Source organism: Hibiscus syriacus, unplaced genomic scaffold, assembly GCF_006381635.1.
Source record: "Hibiscus syriacus cultivar Baekdansim isolate YM2019G1 unplaced genomic scaffold, ASM638163v2 tig00111053_pilon, whole genome shotgun sequence".
In the NCBI taxonomy this organism is placed as follows: Eukaryota; Viridiplantae; Streptophyta; class Magnoliopsida; order Malvales; family Malvaceae; genus Hibiscus; species Hibiscus syriacus.
In genome coordinates this window covers 763,904-785,116 of record NW_024062964.1, presented here as the reverse complement: position 1 = coordinate 785,116, position 21,213 = coordinate 763,904, and the positions used below count along the sequence as shown (strand labels likewise).

Sequence of the window (21,213 nt, the reverse complement as noted above, 5' to 3'; positions counted from 1 at the left end):
CGGTAGTGTAGGTAAATACGAGATGGCCTGCCAAAGTCGCGAGGGATGGAGCATAGAACGGCTGCGATGGGAAAACCAGGAATAACCAGATTTGACCGAATAAGTACCGGAGAAATGGCCTGCCCAAATCAACATATCAGACCGAACAAGATCTGAAAAAGGCTACTATAAAATTGTCACACATTTGACCGAGTTGTTGAAAAAGGACAAGGTGAGAGAGTGGGATTTGAAGTGCCAAGAAGCCTTTGAGGCGATTAAAAAGCTATGGTGGGCGAGTCAGTGTTGGTATTGCCATATTACACCAAACTGTTTTAGATTTACACTAATGCATCAGACGTGGCCATTAGCATTCAGTTCATGAGAAGGAGATGACTGTAATAGTGTACTGTTTGCGCATATGATGACACTATGTTTTGAGATCAAGATTTGTTGTGTTTACAGATAATGTTGCAAACAATTATTTTCTAACCTATAAAATTTGGTTTAATATTATCAGAAGAGAAAAATTATTTTAGGATCTTTTAGTTTTAATTTTATTTTATGTATATAATAATTCTCTTAATTTTTTTTGAAGTTTTATACTGTTAGTTAATTTTTTTTATAATTGATTCTTTTAAAATTCAATTTCAAGATTCTTAGTTAGAGATAACAAGTCTATGAGATTTATCTTCCTTTATACTACATGATTAGTTATTATTATAATGAATAATTGATACTTTGATCAAAATAAATTTAGATAGATGTATACATAATGAGATTAAAATCAAAATCAATTTAGAAAGAATTTATATATAATTTACATGTGATAAGACCTGAAATTTAATATCAGAATTTAATTAATTAATTAATTTTTATTCTTGAATAGTATATTTGATATATTGTTAATATTAATTTTATGTACAATTAATGTACGAAATATAAGAAAAAAATTATTGATATTTCTTATAACATGGGGACGTTGGTGTTATTAGCAGGAACTAGACTACTAGGTACTTCACAAACATAAAGTAAAGCATTATTTTCTCTGTAGCATACTATTAACAAAGTTAGAGCCTATTTAAATGGAAATTTGACAATAGCAAAGGGCAGTGAAGTTACAGCCTTGAAGAAACAGAGAGTTGGAGAGAGTATGTTGTGAAGCGATGAGGGGTCAGGAGCCACGTTCCACATCTTCCTGTGCAGCCTGCAGGCTCTTGAAAAGGAGGTGCATCCCCAACTGTATCTTCGCACCCTATTTCCGACCCGATGAGCCGAAGAAATTCGCCAAAGTCCACAAGGTGTTCGGTGCTAGCAATGTGAGCAAGATCCTGATCGAAGTGCCCAAAGAGCAGCGCGAGGAAACAGTGAATTCGCTTGCGTATGAGGCCGAAGCAAGGCTCAGGGACCCGGTGTATGGTTGTATTGGGGCCATAGCTTTGTTGCAGAGGAAGATGATCCAGCTCCAACATGATTTGGCCCTTGCTCGAGCATGTTTGGCTCGGTACGTCACAACTCCATCCTCGATCGGTGGTACCGATGATTGGGTTATCGCGGAAGCTCTCGGTGATTTCCCGGCTGGTTGCGGAAGATCTATAGACAGTTTTTGCCAAAATATTTCGTATGAATTGAATGAGGAAGCACATATGTATGATTTTAGCCAAATTCCATATGTATAAAGATTGCTCTCCTGTTGATTGGTAGGGTTTGAATCTATTACCTAGGCCCCAAGATCAAGTTTGAATTAATATCAGAAATCAAAAGGGTTTGTGTCCGCAGCTGAAAGCTAATTCTGATCATATTTGTGAAAAAGTAAGGCAAAAATTGTAGGGCAGAGTGGTGGCCTCAGTTGGGATAACTCTGCTGCCCAAGCAAAGAAGCATCATCTCAAGCTTTTGGCCTAATTCTTCCATGCATGAACTATTACTCATTTACTCATAAGTCATGATATCTCTTTCCACCTTCCGCTATCACCAACAACAGATTCAGAAATATTTTTAAGAATAAACATATATATATTTTAACAATATAAATTTTTACTAAATAGATACAAATAAATTTCAAGATAAACATAATAAAAAAATATTTAAAAAAAAACTAAGTTTTAAGATGAGAATGTATCTACCGTCACCTAAGCATGACTGTCACTCCGTGCTCTCTATCACTGGTAGATCGTCCAAATGTTTTCTTAACAGCCAAACACTTTTACGCAAAGTAGTGGGTATAGTACCCAATCATGAAATGACTGTTTTTCTTTTACAACATGTATCAGTATTGACATCTTAGATTAGATTTAGTCCGTCACATACATACTTCTTTATCCATTTGAATGTTGAATTTCATTAACCTCATCACCTTTATTCTCATCTCTCAGATGAAGCATGATAGCAAAATACCGATGGCTTTAATGCACGGTGTTCCTTCCGCGAGGAGTAGACTCGAGAAAATTAGCCCTTTTTTTTCTTCTTTCAATTGAGTGGTGTGTAGAAATTGATGTTTCAATATTGTCCGTATATAATTGTAATCAAACCAACGTGTTTTATCCATCTTTCACAAGATAGTGCCATACTGCTAATTTTTCCACATTAAACCGTCGTCCAAAAAAACACACGCCCAAGAAAATAAAAATAAAAATGAAGGGTTTGATAAGATATGATTTCATTAGAACAAGTAGACAATACAAGAGATGTACCGCAACAACTAATTTATGTACAAGAAATGTTTACACACCCACCAAGTTTCAGTTGATGGAAGCACCCCAGTTACTTGAAAACAAGAGAAGACATGATCACCCAGATCCTCAGATTCAGCTTCTATTCTCAGATTTGCACTTCTTTCCTGCATTCAATGCATGCCAACAATTGCCAAGTTACACAACAAAAATGCTCATCACACGTCACCACGCAAACAAAAACCAAGCTCCAGCTTCATAGAAACATGGAATTCATTTGATAAACTAACCGGGTAATGATACAACATTATTATTATAGATTATAGAATCAGAAAAGGTTTGATGGGTTTGGTTTTTTCTTCAAGGTGATGCTAATGGCAGCAAATCGCGGCAAATGTTAGTGAGAATCTGGGGACGAAAAATTACGATAGAAGTTGTGAAAGATTCCAAAGAACCAGCGAGCACATAAATCATCAAGCTTTACCGCTAATTACCGCCATTAACATCAACTCAAGCCATTTAAAAAAAATCATCAAAACTCTAACTTTTCCTACATGAAAGAGAGGCAAATTAAGCAAAATTTAAACTTGGTTTATAGTAAATGAAGCAAATCTGGAAGACCTGAGGGAGTGAAATGCTGCTTTTGGCGCTTTAATTTCTCCATCTCCAGATGAGCATCCACGAGCATGTTCATTCTTTGGAACTCCAGATCTTTAGTGAACTCAATTCTCTGTTTCTCTAGGTCCATCATTTGTTGTTGCTTCGAGCTCTCGATCCTCTCGTAGATCTCTCCGAACTTCAAAATGGCTCTCGCTAACTCCCTACAAGCAACTCCGTCGGACAACCCAACATCCCCCACCCGCTGTTTTTTCCTCACCTCGTCATCAGCATCAGAGGAGCTCTCCGTTGACTTTACACCCAGAGACAAAGATTTCGATTTGGGTTTGATCGTGAAAGTAGAGCAAGTAAGCTTTTTATTGGCGGAGGCGTCGCCGCCGATGAGGACCTCGATGCGGTTAAAAAAGGCCCATTTCGAAGGCGGCGGCTTGGCTCTTTCCTGCTTGTATTTTCTCTTCAACGTGTCCATCCGGTTCTTGCACTGGACGTCGGTTTTCTTCGGCTTAACGCCGTCTCGACCTGAGTTAACGGCGTCAGCGACTTCTCCCCAGTCCTTTTGACGGAGGTTACCTCTGTTAAGCCTTACATAGCGGTCACCCCACGCCTCGATAAGGGTAGACGTGGCTCCGTCGCTCCAACAGTCTTCGCGACCGCCGCCACCGGAGGAGTGGGTGTTGCGGTCATGATTAGAGGCACCGATGTTCATGGAGAGAAGCAGCTAACGTGCGCCGGGGAAAGGGAGGGTGGATAAGGTGAAATGGAAAATGAAGAAGGAATTGGGGGAGAAGCAGAGGATTGGCCGTGCATTTTTACTTTTTTGGGTGACCGGCGGTGATTTTAGCGATCCCGTAGTGGGGATGGAGTTGGGATGGATTGTGGACTATTATATCAATTATAGGTCCGTGCATTATCCAATTGCATTCCTCTGCTCTTTATTTCCACTTTCAACATCAGTACGTTGGTGCATTTTCCGTCAACCATCTTTAGATCAGAGGGAAAACTGAAAAAAATGGAGACAAAATTAATAAGGTAAAATTAAACAAAAGGTTATTTTATTTAGGATAAATCATTTATTTAATCAACCACTTATTATTTTATTTCTAATTCAGTTGTCTATAATTAAACATTACGTTTTAAATTTCACGGCATTTTTTCTTTAATGGTCATAATTTTATTAAAGAAGAAAAAATCAAAAAATTTGCAAATGTACCGATTTGTTTTTTGTGATTTACTTCTTGATGACTGTGTCTAACCTATAATTTAATTTAATGGTGTAAATAAGACGAGACAGATCGTGAGTTACTCGAAATTAATTCGGTCAAGTCTTGATAAATACTACGATCTAATTGACTCAACTCGAGTTCTTAACGAGCCAAAAAAAGCTACGTAATACTCGTATCGAAAAGTTCATAAGCAACTTGAAAATATAATATATTAAGATTTTGTTTTTTTTTTAAAATAAATTATTAATAATATTAACATTTATGTGTTGATTTAAAAAAAGTTTTCATATATTTAAGGTTCAGATCCGAGTTTGAGGCTTTAATCAAGTTAAATTTAATATATTTTTTTTATTTTGAGCCTTTTAGAGCAACTCACGAGCTTCAATTTAAATTTTCGAGTTCGAGTCAAGTTGAAAAATTTAAGCTCATAAATTTTCGAGTCGAATTTCATTTCAAAGTTTTTGAGTCAAATCGAGCTCATCAATACTTGAGTTCAACTTGGTTCGTTTACACCCCTAATTTCATTAGTTACTAAGTTTTCTTTTGTGAAGGTTGGTTTCGTCTTTAGATGAACAGTTTTGGGTTCAGTTTGAGTGTGCTCCTATTGACTAGATGATTTTTTTAATAATTTAGATGATTATAAGATAATATTTATTTGTAAATTTTATTTGGTAATTAATAATATATATACTCTAACAGTTCAAATATATGATCTCAAGAGAGAATAACATTTTTTTAATTACTAAAATCACATAACAAAATTTATCAATTTTTAATTACTAAAATCACATAAAGAAATTAATATTGATAATTTTTTTTAGATGAATATGTACCTTTCATTCCAAAACTCAAAAAATACGAACTACATCAATTCACAAACAAAACAGAACCCCCACCCAAAGAATCAACAAATAAATCAAATAGGCAAAAAACTACACCTTTAAACCCCATGCTTGGCACAGAGCACAATTAACTAAACCTCCACCCTTTAACTTCACCCGTTCCCCGCGCAACAAAACCAGGTCCTTAATCCGCTTGACAACCTCCACCACAGTGGCAGCCGTTCCACGAGAGTACCTACAGTTTCGCTCTTTTCAAATACAAGCAATGTAACAATTCTAAGCTAACCTTAGCACCAACGACCCCAAGGATCTACCCTTGAAAGACAAGCATGCCCAAAGAAACTCATGGTCCCAACTCATCATCCCCTGCACTTGACAAAGACGAAGAATACCAAACAAAACAGCTTTAGAAAAATTGCACTCAAAAAATAAATGACTCCTAGTCTTCCGCTCCACCAAGCACAAATCACAAGTACCATTAGGGTTCATTCCAAACGACATGAGCCTATCCTTGGTAGGCAATTTATCAAGAATGACCATCCAAGCAATAACAGAACACTTAAGAATGTGACCCGAGTTCCAAACTAGCCTTTCCCACATCATCTTGTCCTCCTTCACTCATAACTCATTCCAAATCCCACGAGTCGAAGAGAACAATGTACCTAACAGGCCATGCATACGAGCAATTCTTGGCCGAACCTTCAGCAAACCCCTTCAAGCCCAACTACAATTCTGCGGACAAGTCAAATCCCAAAAGAGTTTGCTTTGATGATGTAGGCATGCACCCAAGCAACTCAAATGGAACCATTCTTTAACAAAAGTTTCCTAATCAACCCAATCATACAAGCATAGTTTCATACTTTGAGATCCCTAAGGCCGAGACCCCCTTCAAACTTAGGGGAACAAACCTGAACCCATTTAACCCTCGCCCGCTGATCGTTTTATCCTCCCCTTTCCAAAAGAAAAGTGAACAAAGCTGATTGATTCTCTTTAAAACCGCCTCAGGAAGAAAAACTTGACTTCCCAAAAAAAATTCAATATTGTAAACAACAACTCGGATAAGATGCAATATACCCGCATAAGAAACCATCCTAGCCTGCTAACTTAGCCTCAATATTCTCAACCAGCGGAGCACAGTCCTTAACATAAAGCCTCTTAGAAACAAGAGGAATGCCAAGATACCGAACTGGGAGCTTACCCCGCTGTATACCAGTAACCTCCGAAACCATCTAGAGCACCCCATCATTCATTCCTGAAGAAAAGATCACTGATTTTGCCGCATTCATCCGCAAACCAGAGAATTATGATATTATTCATTAATTAAATAAAATAAATATTAATACGAGTATCCATAAAAATAAATATGAAATGTTATTTAATTAATACAAAATTCTCATTCTATGATGGTTAGCAGCATACTAATTCTATCATTTTAAGGGGAAACCAATGAAGGGTGAGAGAATTAAAGGGTAAACAAAGTTAAAAATACGAACATTAAAGATCCGAAAATATGATTAGTGTGAAGTTTTTTTGGTACACGTTCGGTCAATTCCAATAACGGAAAGAAGATAATACTACAAATTACATACAAATGCATGAAATCCTCAGCTTACTCGCTACGATTATCCAAAAAAAATGCCTGTTCTAACCAAAAAGGGAAGAAAGAATATTATACACCTAAAGCACAGAAATGTCATTATTCCAGCTTCGTTCTTCACCCATCAGAATTCAGAAGAATGGAAGCGAAATGGAAAAAAAATGAAGACCTCGAAATTACACCTAAAATGCTACGTGGATCTACTGGCTAGTAAAATTTTGCAATCAAATCTGTTACGACTTAAAAGCTGCCCATTGGTGGCATGCCAAAAGGTGGCATTGGAGGCATTCCCATTCCTGTGTCAAACTAACATTCAAAAGATCCTTCATTAACAAGTACAGCCTCACATTCCTTGTTCATTTTAGAAAGCAAAAACAAGTAGCAAACTAACATTCAAAAGAAGCCAATAAGAGTCCAGTCAAACAATATTCTATTGCACACGTATTCCATAAAAAACACTACCAGAAACAACTAGGTTTTTGATCAGCCAGAGCCTAATCTAACAATAAAAGAAAAAATGTTGAGCACTACCAATCCAATATGAGCTTTATGACCATATAAAATAGACATATTGAATATATAATCCTCTAATCAGTAACAAAAATGCTGAACAATCACAAGCAATGATGAAGCAATTCAAGTGATCTGGTAAAAGTAAATATCTGCTGCTAGTAATGGTAAGTGGTAACTGACCTTTCAGAGCCAGGATTCTAGAATCCAGATTCATAAGAGCAGAGTCAGCTGTAATAGGTCGTCTCAACGGCTGCATCGGCATGTTCATGTCAATGATCACAACACTGTTTTGCGGTGCAGTTTCTCTCACACAAATATACTTGTCAGATTCCATAGTTACGTTCGTAAATGTAATGAACTGAGGATTAATGCCGATGCTTGGCATCTGCAAAGACGAAGCCGTTCATATCACTCAAAATTTTAACCATTTCGAAAGCATATAAATGAAGTTTAAAACAAATATAAGCAGATGTTGGCATTGATTAGATCCAATAAGGTTATGAAGTATTAGATTAAGCTTAATAACAAATTACAAATCATACTTCAGCCGAAATTTCAATAAAAATGAATGAATCGAAAAGTTGACTGACATGAACCAGGCTGAAATGAAAAGACTTACAGTTAAGACCTCCTTCATGGCGATGGTTCGCAGCAGCCATGGTGGCTCAGATCGACGGAAGCGAATCAGGAACAGATCTACGGCCAAGATAGAATCTTTCAATTGCAAGTCAAAACGGAACACCGAGAACGAGGCGCGAAAATGTGAAAATCTCTGCTAAGGAATCTAAAGCAGAGATAAAAAAGAGTAGAAAATCTATAGAGAATAAAAAAAAATGAAGATGTAATCTAGGGACGAAGTGAAGAGAAAGAGCAGCAGAGACCGATCCAATCTAGGGCACCGGTGAAGATACGAAAGGGAAGAAGGAACAAAGTATTTTCATAACAAGAATATTCGAACAAAAAATCATAACAATAATAGGCAAAACGCCCAAATACTGCGCATGGGAATCTTTAATTCCCAAGACGATGTCATCAGCTTATTATTTTCCAATAGGATGATTGTTATAGAAAACATACAAAGTTCGACGTTTTCAGGGAGTTCTCATCGTCTTCAATTTGGATATCTCGACGTCTTCAACAAATGTGCATTTGGAGCTCTCGGTGTCTTTGTGTCTTCAACGTGGGGACTAGCTTTGTTATGTTTGGTAGCAGGAAGTTTGCACCAAAATAAGGAATTCATGGGAAGAATAATGCACGTGGGGATCAGCTTTGTTATGTTTGGTAGCATGATGTTTGCAGGAAAATAAGGAAATCATGGGAAGAATAATACACGTGGGGACGAGAATGAGATGTAAAACAAACCAAACTTTGATAAAGTGAATCAATAATTGATTATAAGGGCATAAAATAATACTTATCTGATTTAAAACAAATCAAAAGCAAAAAAATATGATTAAAAACAAAGTAAAAGTAAAATAAAGGGTATTGAATTACATGCATAAATTACGTTTACAAAAGGAAATTAATAATGCATGAGTACGGATCAAAAGCAATTATCAATCAATGGAGACATTTGTGAAGCAACAATGCATCGAATATGATATATAAAATGGAGGATAACTGAGTTCAGGGAGAATTTAGAAAAGAAGATAAGAGAAGCTTGCATGTTCGAGAGTTATTTTGGGAAAAAAGAGAAAAAAATTCAAATAAAGGAAGAAATAAATCGAATATTTGGTAAGTTTTATGTAATTTTTATAATTGTTACATGATTATAATTTTAAATAGAAATTAATTAGATTGATTTTTTTTATTTTAAAGAATGAACTATATTTTTAGATTTTGTTATTGAGTAATATAAAATATGAGACTAGTTATTATGATGTAATAGATTTAATAGATTTTAAAGAATATTTTACGTGTAGAGAAAATGAGCAACAATTTTTTCACGATTGTCCATTACAATGGACATATGATGGAAAATGAGGCCGGAGTTATTTTTCAGTCTGGAGCACCTATAAATATGATGTTTAAAAGAGACATCACATTTGTGGAGATGAAGGAGAGGATAGAAAGAAAAATCCGTGCTAAAGTTGATGGTTTGAAGTACAGATTTATTGTATGTCCCAATCCGGTCAGGTATGCTGCAGTACCACTTGAAGACGATGATGATATTATAAGTATGGTTGAATTTCATGACTCAACAAATATTCCAATTATTGAGTTATTTGTTGAGTTGTGTAATATATCTAATGTGCCTGGGTCATCAAGAAATGCGGTTGAAACTTCATCTCAAATGGGTTTTGAGAGTCATTTCAGCAGTTATGTGGAGATGTTGGAAAGTAAAAATGAAGTAGGTGGAACATCTGGAGCCGCAGAGTATGACGCTGAAAACCGCTGGGAAGAAATACTTGAAGATTCCAGTGAAGATGAGGAAAATGAGGAACCTCCTTTGGCTGAGGATGACGCCATGTTCGATGGTGATGAAGTTGATATCAATATTGTTGAATATTCGTCGTATCAACCTACCCCTCACATGCAGGAGATTGATTATGAAGCAATGAGGGCACCTGAATTCCCGGATATGCCACATTTAACTTCAGGCTACATGAGTGAATCGTCCGATAACTCTGGTGAATTATCAGTTGGGAACCAATACAGAGGAAAAAAAGAAGCTACAATAGCGATTAAAGAGTATTGCATAAGAGGCCATGTAGATTTCAAGGTTGTAGATTCCAACCAGAAAACTTTGTATGCGAAGTGTGTTAAATATGGGCCTGAGTGTAAGTGGCTGATCAGAGTGTCAGAAATACAGAGGCAAGATATTTGGGTCATCGTAAGGTACAATGGTCCACACACATGTTTGCAAAACTCTATCGAACAAGACCACCGACTACTGGATTCCGATGTAATTTGTCAATATATGAAGGTTTTGGTTGAACAAAATCCAAGGATCTCTTGTTCGGTGTTGGCTGCATCTATTCGAGACCAGTTCGGATACAATGTAAAATACAAACCCGTTTGACATGCGAAGGAGAAGGCAAGGAGGTTAATATATGGTGATTGGGATACATCATACAATGAGTTACCTAATTTGTTACGAGCTATGAAATAATTCATTCCTGGAACTATCGTGAAATCTCAGACCATGCATGCATACAACGAGAATGTCAACTTGTTCAAGGGAAGAAAATATTCCATAGACTCTTTTGGGCATTCAAGTCATGCATAGAAGGTTTTCCATTTTGCAAACGTATGGTCCAAGTAAATGGTACGTGGTTATACGGTCAATACAAACATATATTATTGATAGCAGTTGCGCAGGATGGTCAACGAAATATATTCCCAATTGCATTCGCCATCGTTGAAGGAGAGACAACATAGGCTTGGGACTTTTTTCTGACTAATCTACGTAAGTATGTCGTCCAAGAAGAAGGAGTTTCCTTGATATTCGATCGAGGATCAGGCATTTTGGCAGCAATTGAACGATCGGGAAGTCGTTGGACACCTCCGCACGCATATCCCGCATATTGTATCCGTCATATTGGTAAAAATTGTATTGAGAAGTTTCATAACGGCCGAATTCGTAGGGAGATAGTCAATATGGGTAAGTTTTATTTTAAGTATTTGTACCAATTTATGTGTTTGTTTATAAGTTTAGTTTAACACAATATCTATTTTGAAATAGGATATGAACTACGACAAACAAATTTTGACAAGAGATTAGAGGATTTGAAGGCCATTGATGAGCGCGTTTGGAACTGGGTATCGAAAATCGAGCGGGAGAAGTGGTCACAAGCATATGATGGTGGTCGGAGATACGAACACATGACTACAAACCTTGTTGAGGCCATTAATTCAGTACTAAAAGGTACACGCCATTCCCAATAGCGAGTGTGGTGAAAGATACATACTTTAGGTTGGCTAAAGTTTGGTCTGATAAAGGCAAAGAGATCGAGTGTCTGATAAATCGCGGTAAAATCTGGGCTCCGACGGTGGTAGAAGCAATGGAAGAAAATGAGCGTACGACAACCTCAATGTATGTTCATGACTTTGATCGAATTGGACATACTTTTGTTGTCATTGTATGCATACGTCGCAACGAAGTAGCAGATAGAGAATCATTTACTGTTAATTTACGACAAAGATGGTGTGATTGTGGCCGCTTTTAGGCGAGGAGATATCCGTGTGCTCATGCAGTCGCTGCATGTATGCATACTGGAATCAATTCATACACTTATGTTGATGAGTATTTTCACCTACAGAGGATATTAAATATATACAACCATGGGTTCAGACCGATCCCAAATGAATCTTATTGGGATAATCGAGATAATGATGAATGGTTGCCAAATCCACTACTTCGTAGAAGTCTGAAGGGTCGACCAAAATCTACTCGTATTCATACCAGCATGGATATCCATATTAGAGAGAAATAGCAACCGAAGAGATGTGGATTATGTAGAGTTGAAGGTCATTCAAAAATAAATTGTCCAAACCTTCCACAGTACAGACCTCAGCAGTAATCTTATTATTTTATAAATTTGTATATTATATTCGATTCAATTACTCGAGTATATATTTAATAATTATTATTTAAATTTAATCATTTAAATTTAATGATTTAATAATAATTATTTAACTTTAATGATTTAAATTAAATACTTTAATAATAATTATTTAACTTTAATGATTTAAATTAAATACTTTAATAATAATTACTTAACTTTAATGATTTAACTTTAATGATTTAATAATATTTACTTCACTTTAATAATTTAACTTTAATGATTTATTAATAATTATTTAACTTTAATGATTTAATAATAAATAATTCACTTTAATAATTAAACTTTAATGATTTATTAATAATTATTTAACTTTAATGATTAAAGTTTAATAATTTAATAATAGTAATGATATTCGATTCAATTACTTAAATTTGATACAAATAATTTAAATAAGGATTACAACTCTTGAAGGTGTCGGGGTGTTGTTGAGTAATAATGTCGAAGCGCACGTCGGTTTCGTTGTGGTCGTTGCACTTGTTCAGGAGTTTGTTCATCATAACCAACATGTTCATTCATAGAGGGCATAGGTTCCAGTGTTGTAAATATATGCCCACCAACACTATGCTCTTCCATCTGAGGAGTATAGGACGTAACACCAGAATCACCAACCACTTGACTAAATGATATTGTGTGATCAAAAGATTCTTGTGGGATATTATCCATTGCCTCTTGTTCTGCTACACGGTGAGAAGAACTCCCACTACCACTCCCACTCCCACTCCAATGCCTTCTTGGTTTCTCGGGTTTACCAAATTTTTTTGTATACTCTATAAATTGTCGTCTTTCTATGATCGTTGTCAAGAATAACTTTCCATGTTCCCAAAAATAATTAAGGTAATCCGAACTATTGAAGTCAAAGTCATCCGCTTGTATGGGAGTGAGCGTTGGCAAGTATGAACCCCTTTTGTTCGAATGATTGATATGGTTGGCATACCTCACCGACCAATCCTCACCGACCCTACCCCGCCTATCTAATCGATGGAGAGCATCATGATTCTCTGGAATGACTGGAATAGGTTGGTGGAAGCCGAATTGCCTCAATACTCTATCAGCAAATTGGAACTCCACAAACATGAAATGGATCAATGGTGTAACAGCACACCAATATTGACAACCCTCCCAGACATGTTGCGGTACGCATGACATAATTTCTTGATCATTGTACGACCTCCAAATAAACTATAAAATAAAATTATATAGTTATTATTTAATTAAATAATTATAAAAATCAACAAAATAAATAAATAAAAATATTATAATATAAACATAATAAAAAATAAATTCACTTATTAATTTTATATATACCTCAACTTTGCATTTGATGTCAACTTAAACCTAAACTCTTTCATGTTGTTGTGCACCAACCCCGTTCTTTCTATTTTATACCTCCATCTGTATACCAATCAAAATAAATTTTTGTAATTATTTTTCATTTACAAAATATTCTTTATTTAATTTAAGATAAAATATTTTAAATCAATAAAATTACCTTCCGGCAAGAAGAAAGTCAACTGCAGTTCGGCTAATCGGTGTTAACCATGGAATTCTATACCACACCCACGATTGTAATAACATCGTGCATCCACCGATTTCAGTCGTATACGCATCATTAACGAGTAATGACGCCTTGCACATCTCGCGATACAAGAATGCCAATATTGCTGATCCCCAGCTATACTGACGGGTCATAAAGAAGTTCTCCAAAAACGGAAGATATTGTTTATAGACAAGATTACTAGATTTATCTGACATCAAGATTCCGCCAATCAAACGTAATATATATGCTCGAGTTGCATATATAATGTCTTGCTCACTACATTGTGGATCGAGCTTAAACTCATTTGCCAACCAGGATAATCTCAGCCGTGACCCTTTTGCTATATCTTTGTCTGGTACCTTCCCAAGGTAACGCTCACATATTGCAAACACGTCAAGATCGATATTTCCCACCACTGCCATTCCATTTGTAGGAACCCCTAGTTGTAAATCCACATCCTCCAAAGTGATCGTACATTCACCACATGGAAGATGAAAATTATGAGTTTCTGGTCTCCACCTTTCAATTAATGCACTTATCAAACCGGGGATCAACCGAAATTCTCTTACAAAAGCAACATCATAAAAACCCACTATTTTCAAATTATCAACAATACGTTGATTTGGCATCTCATAGTTGATAAGTCGAGGACGAAGGACTCGTTGTTCGTCATCCTGCAATTTGTTAATCAATGTAATTAGAATTAATACACCGTTCTCAAATAAAAAAATAAGTCTATCATATTACCAGTTCTCCCAAATGACTCGAAATGTGTCTACCATCTAGCCTCAAAATAACATTTTCTTCTGTCATATTTCAACAAATCTAAACAAAAAAAATTAAATATTACACTCAATTATTACATTGTTTTATTCAAATAATCAATTGCACGTTATCTACTTTAATAAAAAAAATAAACATCAAATAAAAAATGATCCCTAATTACTATTTGGTTCTCAACATTTTTAAACTTTGTAATTTAATCCCTAAATTTATAAATTCTTGCAAATTTGTTAAAATATTCTTTAAAATCTTTTAAATCTATTACATCATAATAACTAGTCTCATATTTTATATTACTCAATAACAAAATCTAAAATATAGTTCATTCTTTAAAATAAAAAAAATCGATCTAATTAATTTCTATTTAAAATTATAATCATGTAACAATTATAAAAATTACATAAAACTTACCAAATATTCGATTTATTTCTTCCTTTATTTGAACTTTTTTCTCTTTTTTCCCAAAATAACTCTCGAACATGCAAGCTTCTCTTCTCTTCTTTTCTAACTTCTCCATGAACTCAGTTATCCTCCATTTTATATATCATATTCGATGCATTGTTGCTTCACAATGTCTCCATTGATTGATAATTGCTTTTGATCCGTACTCATGCATTATTAATTTCCTTTTGTAAACGTAATTTATGCATGCAATTCAACACCCTTTATTTTACTTTTGCTTTATTTTCAATCATATTTTTTTTGCTTTTGATTTGTTTTAAATCAGATAAGTATTATTTTATGCCCTTATAATCAATTATTGATTCACTTTATCAAAGTTTGGTTTGTTTTACATCTCATTCCTGTCCCCACATGCATTATTCTTCCCATGATTTCCTTATTTTCCTGCAAACATCATGCTACCAAACATAACAAAGCTGGTCCCCACGTGCATTATTCTTCCCATGAATTCCTTATTTTGCTGCAAACTTCCTGCTACCAAATATAACAAAGCTAGTCCCCACGTTGAAGACACAAAGACGCCGAGAGCTCCAAATGCACATCTGCTGAAGACGTCGAGATATCCAAGTTGAAGACGCCGAGAGCTCCATCAAAGCTGAAGACGTCGAGCTTTGCATGTTTCCTATAACAATCACCCTATTGTGGGAAATAATAAGCTGATGACACTATCTTGGGTATGGGAATCTTTAATTCCCACCACTGCCATTCCATTTGTAGGAACCCTTAGTTGTAAAGCCACATCCTCCAAAGTGATCGTACATTCACCACATGGAAGATGAAAAGTATGAGTTTCTGGTCTCCACCTTTCAATTAATGCACTTATCAAACCGGGGATCAACCGAAATTCTCTTACAAAAGCAACATCATAAAAACCCACTATTTTCAAATTATCAACAATACGTTGATCTGGCATCTCACAGTTGATAAGTCGAGGACGAAGGACTCGTTGTTCGTCATCCTGCAATTTGTTAATCAATGTAATTAGAATTAATACACCGTTCTCAAATAAAAAAATAAGGCGATCATATTACCAGTTCTCCCAAATGACTCGAAATGTGTCGACCATCTAGCCTCAAAAGAATATTTTCTTCTGCCATATTTCAACAAATCTAGACAAAAAAAAATTAAATATTACACTCAATTATTACATTGTTTTATTCAAATAATCAATTGCATGTTATCTACTTTAATAAAAAAAATAAACATCAAGTATAAAACGATCCCTAATTACTATTTGGTTCTCAACATTTTCAAACTTTTTAATTTAATCCCTAAATTTATAAATTCTTGCAAATTTGTTAAAATATTCTTTAAAATCTGTTAAATCTATTACATCATAATAACTAGTCTCATATTTTATATTACTCAATAACAAAATCTAAAATATAGTTCATTCTTTAAAATAAAAAAAAATAAATCTAATTAATTTCTATTTAAAATTATAATCATGTAACAATTATAAAAATTACATAAAACTTACCAAATATTCGATTTATTTCTTCCTTTATTTGAACTTTTTTCTCTGTTTTTCCCAAAATAACTCTCGAACATGCAAGCTTCTCTTCTCTTCTTTTCTAACTTCTCCCTGAACTCAGTTATCCTCCATTTTATATATCATATTCGATGCTTTGTTGCTTCACAATGTCTCCATTGATTGATAATTGCTTTTGATCCGTACTCATGCATTATTAATTTCCTTTTGTAAACGTAATTTATACATGCAATTCAACACCCTTTATTTTACTTTTGCTTTGTTTTCAATCATATTTTTTTGCTTTTGATTTGTTTTAAATCATATAATTATTATTTTATGCCCTTATAATCAATTATTGATTCACTTTATCAAAGTTTGGTTTGTTTTACATCTCATTCCCGTCCCCACGTGCATTATTCTTCCCATGATTTCCTTATTTTCCTGCAAACATCATGCTACCAAACATAACAAAGCTGGTCCCCACGTTGAAGACACAAAGACGCCGAGAGCTCCAAATGCACATCTGCTGAAGACGTCGAGATATCCAAGTTGAAGACGCCGAGAGCTCCATCAAAGCTGAAGACGCCGAGCTTTGCATGTTTCCTATAGCAATCACCCTATTGTGGGAAATAATAAGCTGATGACACTATCTTGGGAATTAAAGATTTCCATACACAATATTTAGGCAGTTTTGCCAATTTCGAACCGTTATCAAACTCTTCTAGAAAACACCTTTATTTCCTCTTCCAAAGTTTACAACATATGGCATTGTACAATATTGTGCATCGGCTTAGACCCAGTTATGCTCGGAGAATGATAAATTTACATTCCTGGCTCCACCACCTCAGTCCCCATTATATAAGCAAAGGACAAAATCAAAATTTGATGGTCCATATGACTATGGCAATGGGACCCCCCCAACCACCAGAAAAAAGTACAAAAAGAAAACCTGAACAGATAATGCGAATTATGTCTAGGTGTCACAAGTTAGCAACGATGCGTGCATAAAGGAATTCATTCCATGTGTCTGGTAATCCGGGAAGGCACCAGTGTATACAATCTGCAAAAGTGGTCGGATCAGCTTTCTGTTCTGTGGTAAGCATTTTGCCTTGACGGATGGTATAGACGGAGGTATGTGCATCTTTTCTGTATTCCGATAGCCTCGTAATGTCAATAAAATGAACCTTGACTTCCATTCTTTGAGTTAAGTTGTTGGCAATGACAAATAGCCTTCGGTCAGTGCCCACATCTAGGTACATTGACTGGTTTAGAATTGGGGTGGTTTCCAGGGCACATCTGATCCCATATGGATTGTTCCAATCCAAGCTCCTGCGTACAATATTTGACCAAACAAGGTATATTAGGAAAGCAAGTAGTGGAAAACTACAGAAACTTATATAAGTGATTCCTTACTTGATATGAAGAGGGGACATGCTGTTGAAGAAGACAGTGGTTCGATTTGGATTCACATTTTTCTCAACCCATTTAGACCATGTTTTCAACACTCTTTTATAGGCCACCGGCCGCTCGATCTCATCGTATTCGGTGTCCCCTCGATCGAATGATCCTTGCCTGTTATCCGATAACAGAAGCACACAACCACGTCAGATCCGTTAAAAATAAAACAATGATGTAATGCGTTCAAGTACTTACAAGACTTTCATAGTGAAAGTGTTCATCCACCAGATGTATGTGTTGAAGACCAAATAGTCCACATCTTTCCAGTTCTCGCCATGTTTGTCGATTGATTCAGGCATGATTATTCGATCCAAGATGCTGTGCCGTGTTGGGTCGTCAGAATTTGATTGAACCAGAAAAGGAGCCCAATAGAACTCTACTGTCGCATTGTAGTCCTGAAATTACAAATGTTAGACGATCATACTGACCCCTCCTGATTATTTTGTTATTCCTAATCCCATGGAATCTTTGTCAAGTACCTCGATTCTGAACACAGATAGAGACCCTGTTCTGTTCAAGCTCTTCCTTCCTGCAGGGACCGCAGATTGAACCAGACAAATCATGGACTCCCATTGATTTCTGTTTAGTGAATCTCCAACAAACATAAGTCTTTTGTTCCTCAGCTTCTCGAGCAATAATCTTGGTTTGAACCTTGTAACAGGAGGAGAAAAGATGTCAGAATCATCAGCATCTTCAGAAGTTAACAAAGTACATAAAATTCCATTACAAAGAGTTTATAAAGATTGTTTTACCTGGGAAGATTACAATCTCTAGGTTGCCATCTCCAATTCTGATACAAAGAATCCTTTCTTCCATTCCTCATGCAAGTAACTTGCGCCGTAAGAAACTCACACTTGTCTTCTTTGTATAAAGGATGCGTTACATTGTCGAAAACCCATTGTCCAGTGAAGAGATCACAGCCTTCCGGAGGCAATTCGACGACCTCATCGTTTTCTTCAACGACTGCAACAGGTGTCTTGATCTTTTCTTCTTCTTTCTTCTCTTCTATCTTTTCTTCATCATTTTTAACAACTATGGTTTTCATGTCATGATCAGTTTCCTTTGTCGTTTCTTCAATTGATGCTTGAAAGTTCAACGACGTGACCTCATTTTCTTGCTCGCTCTTGATAGATTCTTGAACTGGATTGCCTTTTTGGGATTGTTGCTCTTGGATTTCGCTAGCTTTGGGGCTTGAAAACGGGAACTCCGCTATGTACTTCACGTCCTCATTGTACATAAAGAGCCCAAACAGAAACACTGATAAAACTATAACAAATATGGAAAAATTGTTGCTTTTGAGTTGCTTCATTGCTCGTGTATTCGGTAGATCAGAGCTTTACGACGACCTGGGCAGCTTGAGACGAATATATAAGAGGAAAATAAGTGAAGAAATACATATGTTGCAAGAGCAGATAATTAGGTTTATTTAGTCCAACTCATCAGATTTGGTGAGAAGGGGTTTTCTTCAAATTCGGTGGAGGTAGCGGAGATTCTTCCTCAAGTTTCATTTTTTACCTTCATGATCAAATTTATATTTTAGTCCCTCCATTGTCATCTTATTTGAGATTTTATTCATATACTTTAATTTCATACTATTTGACTCCTCTATATCTATAACTTCATTAGATGGTCCAAATAGTTAATACCACTAACAATTCTGAATAAAATAAAGACCTAAATTTTTCCCTTAAAAATGCTCAATTCACCATGTTGATATGGATTTTTTCTGTGTGATAGAACGGAATTTATAAGAAAACCTAAAATTATCATTTTAACTCCTAGTGGTCCAATATATACAGTTAACTGTGTTAATTATTTGGACTAATTAATAACTTAATGAAACTAGAGCAACAATCAACTAAGCCATTATTGAAGTGTTAATAAAGTCTTAGGGTGACATTTATCCCTAATTTTATTAAATTAAATTGTTGGGAACAAATATGCTAAATTAAAATATAGGGACTGAACATCTATTTTGAACATGATAGAGGGGTGAAAACATAATTTGGCGTTTATTTTTCTAAAGCTTTCTATCTAAAAAAACCTTCTCCAGAAAGAAAAGAGTGATTTCATAGGTTGTGTAGGCGGTCTTAATCTAAACTAAGATTAGGGGTTAGAAGTGTTAGGTGTGGAGTTGTACACTATCTGGAAGACCCCATTCTCCATCAGAATCTGATATGGAAGCTTTATCAGACGTTCAACCTTGTTGCCTATCCTTTTCAATTGTAGGTTCTCCCCTTGTAATTTGGAGATAATGTGTTCTAATCAGACGGCTTTGAGTGTGTTCCTCATGTGGGGACAGATGAAATGAAGGGCCCCGATGCATTTCAGAAACTGTTTCCCCGATGGGATTAGATTAGGTAGTAGATTGTGTTGCAGAAGATTTTGAAACTAATAATGGTTCAATCATTTTCATGCAGAAAGCTGAACAGCAAATCAATGACATACACGAATTTAATTTCTACTCACAATATTTTTAGACAGTCTTTGGGTTTGAATACTTGACGTCACTCGTTTAGGTCGTTTTGAAGGGCAGGTCATCGCTTTTACTCCAAGCCAAGGCAGCTATACATTACCTTGCAAACCAAGATTTTTACGCACTTAATGACGACCATAATTTTTTGTATTAGTGATTTCGTTAAAATTTGACAATAAATCATTGATTTTAATTACTAACATAATCGAAATCCACTTGTATCTTAATAAAAAAGTTATGTGGATGTTGTCTTGGACAGAGGACCGTGCTCTTCAAATAAAAAAAAAAATGTTTTGCTGTCCATGCACAACAATGAAGGTGACGATGATTACGGTCATGATGAAGTTCTCATCTTATCGGAGCACGAGGTTGTACATATTATCTTTTTGTTCTCTTCAAATAATTGTGTTAACATCTTTGTATTAATTATTATTTTCATAGGCCACATTTATTTGTTATTATATGTTACTATAGATATGATCCGATGAGACCATAGATTTTCGTAATCTGTATTAAGACATTTTTACAATTGTTATTCTTCAAAAGCCATCCATAATCGTACGAATGGGATGTGTCAATGAATTAACCCTTTCGATCAATACATAAATAATGCTAACAATATTAGAGATACCATCAATAATTTTGAAAACAATGTTGATGACAATCTTATTGAAAAACAACCGAATACAAAAGTTATGCGTTACTGAAGATATCACAGTGTAGAACTCAATCACGTAAAAATCATTAGTGATATGATTTTCTTATTTTATTTTTTATGACAGCCATAACTAAACCATATTAATTTTTTATTATATTACATTATCATATACCGATTATATTAAAACATTATTGTTATTGTTATTATTTTCATTCAACTTAAATAATTAATTAAAATTTCAAAATTTTAATGAATTTAGAAAATTATACATACAAAGCACTATATTTTATTAATAAATATCATAAAGGTATTTTTTGGTTAAGAACCAATATAATTATTTTGAATTTCGTATTTTCT

The 21,213-nt window shown here is 35.1% G+C and overlaps 4 protein-coding genes across 4 annotated transcripts; 1 reads left to right on the top strand and 3 right to left on the bottom strand.

The window, feature by feature from the left end:
* The first annotated feature begins 1,099 nt into the window (after positions 1–1,099).
* On the top strand, positions 1,100–1,733 carry LOC120151365 (LOB domain-containing protein 21-like). Its single transcript, XM_039163849.1, has one exon. It carries the CDS (start codon positions 1,143–1,145, stop codon positions 1,653–1,655), a length of 513 nt encoding a protein of 170 aa, XP_039019780.1. The 5' UTR covers positions 1,100–1,142; the 3' UTR covers positions 1,656–1,733.
* A 914-nt stretch (positions 1,734–2,647) lies between these two features.
* Positions 2,648–4,188, bottom strand: LOC120151380 (trihelix transcription factor ASIL2-like). The gene is made up of 2 exons (XM_039163861.1): positions 3,269–4,188; positions 2,648–2,814 (listed from the first exon to the last, which is right to left on the bottom strand). Exons 1-2 carry the CDS (start codon positions 3,969–3,971, stop codon positions 2,783–2,785), a joined length of 735 nt encoding a protein of 244 aa, XP_039019792.1. The 5' UTR covers positions 3,972–4,188; the 3' UTR covers positions 2,648–2,782.
* A 2,624-nt stretch (positions 4,189–6,812) lies between these two features.
* On the bottom strand, positions 6,813–8,393 carry LOC120151296 (clathrin heavy chain 2-like). The gene is made up of 2 exons (XM_039163803.1): positions 8,060–8,393; positions 6,813–7,825 (listed from the first exon to the last, which is right to left on the bottom strand). Exons 1-2 carry the CDS (start codon positions 8,075–8,077, stop codon positions 7,475–7,477), a joined length of 369 nt encoding a protein of 122 aa, XP_039019734.1. The 5' UTR covers positions 8,078–8,393; the 3' UTR covers positions 6,813–7,474.
* An 8,597-nt stretch (positions 8,394–16,990) lies between these two features.
* On the bottom strand, positions 16,991–19,167 carry LOC120151295 (protein ESKIMO 1-like). Its single transcript, XM_039163802.1, has 5 exons — positions 18,475–19,167; positions 18,202–18,373; positions 17,918–18,117; positions 17,678–17,836; positions 16,991–17,593 (listed from the first exon to the last, which is right to left on the bottom strand). Exons 1-5 carry the CDS (start codon positions 19,029–19,031, stop codon positions 17,245–17,247), a joined length of 1,437 nt encoding a protein of 478 aa, XP_039019733.1. The 5' UTR covers positions 19,032–19,167; the 3' UTR covers positions 16,991–17,244.
* Positions 19,168–21,213: the final 2,046 nt, after the last annotated feature.